Here is a 2198-nt window from a genome sequence, read left to right as displayed (position 1 = left end):
AAAGAAAGATTGCTAACATTCTCCGAAAATGTTATGTTTACTGTCATTTTTCTTTTCGAAAACGAAAATAGTTATAAAAGCCATCATCCAACAATGAAGATCAAGCACAAAAGTAAAAAAAAAAAAAAAGAAGTGCCAACAGAGATCTAGAAGAACAAAGAATAAGAAAAAAGCCAACAGAGAGTGAAGAAATGATAACTTAAAAGAGTTGAACTAACTAAAAGAATGATCAATCACGATTGAGTAGCACTCAGTCGACTACAACCAGATTTTGGTACTCTTCTCCACATATTGCTGCTTCCATGACATGATCCTGATCGACATCCCCCTCCCCTTCCAAGAACAACTTGAGGAAATCATCGGAGTAGCCACTATAGGTCGTCATCCCTGATAGTTGTGAACATTTGATAGTGTTGTCATGAGACAAGTCCCAGAACACTATGTGTGGCACCACATAGCCTTTCTCTTCAAACTTGCTCCTCATTGCCTGATAAGTAATCGGCCAGTGATCCGCGTGGCTAGAAGACATAGCAAAGCCCAAGTGGGCAAAAACTAGCACCTTCTTGATCATATGTTCCGGCTTCAAATTAGCATTCAAGGCCTCCTGGAGAATCAAATTAAGCACCTTGTGAGTTGTAGTGCTATCTCCAAGGCCTTTCATCCCTCTCAAGAAGGCGCGCTTGGACTCAAGATCATTGCCTTGTATGAGATGGAGCTTATCAGGATTACGAGTGAAAGGGATGACCTTTCCTTTCCAAGGCTTGTGATCACTCAGTTGAGACACCAATAGCCACATAGCCACCGACACCCAACTCAAGGTTCCCGTGACTTCACATACAGCCAAGCAATTCTTCAACTTGCCTTTGTTAGACAAGTCCTCCACCATTGCCTTCCATTGAAGTTCATAGAAGATGATCTTATGGGGAAGGAGAACATCTGCCGAAGTATTGGACTTGCCGGCTTTCACGTTATCCACCAAAAAATATGGACTAAGCTCCCACACCGGCTCCAAAACCTCTTTACTTAGCCGATTCAGGACTCTATATGTGTAATCAACCTCGTTCTCGCCCTCTTCCTCACCGCGAGGAAAAACCTTCCTTGCGATGCTTTCACACAGTGGAATAGTAGTGATAGCAATACAGCTGGCTTTGTAATCGTAGGACGTGCAGCCGTTTTCTATGGGTCCAAGGACAAAGGGCGCACTTGACTTGCTAAAATCATCACAATTAATTTTCTCATTGGGCTTCTTTTTCTTCAACTTTTCAAAATCAGACCTAAAGTCGGCCGCAAAAACATCTAAAACATGATTGTGTAAAAACTGATAATTGGGGTCACGGTCGTACCTTTCAAGAACACCCTTCTTGTGGATGGCAACATCAATGACACTATTGTGGCTGCCTCCTTCTGGAAGAAGAAGCCGGTACAGAATAATGACAAAGTCCTTTAAACTGCCAAAAGAAACCTGGGAACGTTTGCTGCCTACAATAGCCTCGATGTTGCAGGCTAGGGTGTTGGGGTGGTTGTTGTGGAGCCAAACCAGCGCCGTGTGGAAGAATTCCCCTTCCCTTGTTTCATAGCGGTTTGCTAGGTTGCAAATGAGCTCGAAGGGAATCGCGGGACCAGGCCAGCGGGAGCAATGACTTCAGACATTTGTTAGGGTCACAGGTGTTGGGGTTTAAAAATGCTTCACTACTTGGAGAGGTTTATCTTACAAAGAAAAATGTAACGCAGCGGAATTGATAGGCAAGAGAAAGAAAGAATTCTCAAAGTATTACACAAGGTTTTTATTCACTCACAAACTTAGAACAAAAGGAAACACTCAAACACTCTTAGAAGCTTTGTTGCTTCTTCTTACTTCTTACTTGACACTCTCACTTCTTGCTACTTGCTCTCTTGGTTGTTCCAAATGGTGTGGATGCCTTCTCCTTTTATAGGCATGGATGGAACCTTGGAGAAGCATGAAAACATCATGCTAGAGATATCTAGATAATTCCACTACCTTACTAAGCTAGAATTATCTACACTAATCTTGTATGTTGGTGGAATCCTCACCATTCTTCTAGACTCTTCCACCAACTTGAACTTTGCTAGAATTCTCTAGCATGTGCATGGATCTTTCTTTGTGTATGGGCCGGATCAATTATCTTTGGGCCAAGACAAGATTACAATTCAACATCCCCCCTTAATCTTGTCTTGTG

The 2198-nt window shown here is 42.5% G+C and overlaps 1 protein-coding gene across 1 annotated transcript; it reads right to left on the bottom strand.

Annotated features, from left to right (window-relative positions):
- Positions 1–250: 250 nt before the first annotated feature.
- LOC137710250 (uncharacterized) lies at positions 251–1575 on the bottom strand. Its single transcript, XM_088696153.1, has 2 exons — positions 1538–1575; positions 251–1448 (listed from the first exon to the last, which is right to left on the bottom strand). The coding sequence occupies exons 1-2, from the start codon at positions 1573–1575 to the stop codon at positions 251–253; spliced, it is 1236 nt and encodes a 411-aa protein (XP_088552279.1).
- Between the last annotated feature and the right edge of the window lie 623 nt (positions 1576–2198).

The sequence above is a fragment of the Pyrus communis genome, chromosome 6 (assembly GCF_041283825.1).
Source record: "Pyrus communis isolate YQ-2024b chromosome 6, ASM4128382v1, whole genome shotgun sequence".
NCBI classification, from domain to species: Eukaryota; Viridiplantae; Streptophyta; class Magnoliopsida; order Rosales; family Rosaceae; genus Pyrus; species Pyrus communis.
The sequence above is the reverse complement of the archived record's forward strand: the minus strand, read 5'-3'. Positions and strand labels throughout refer to the sequence as shown.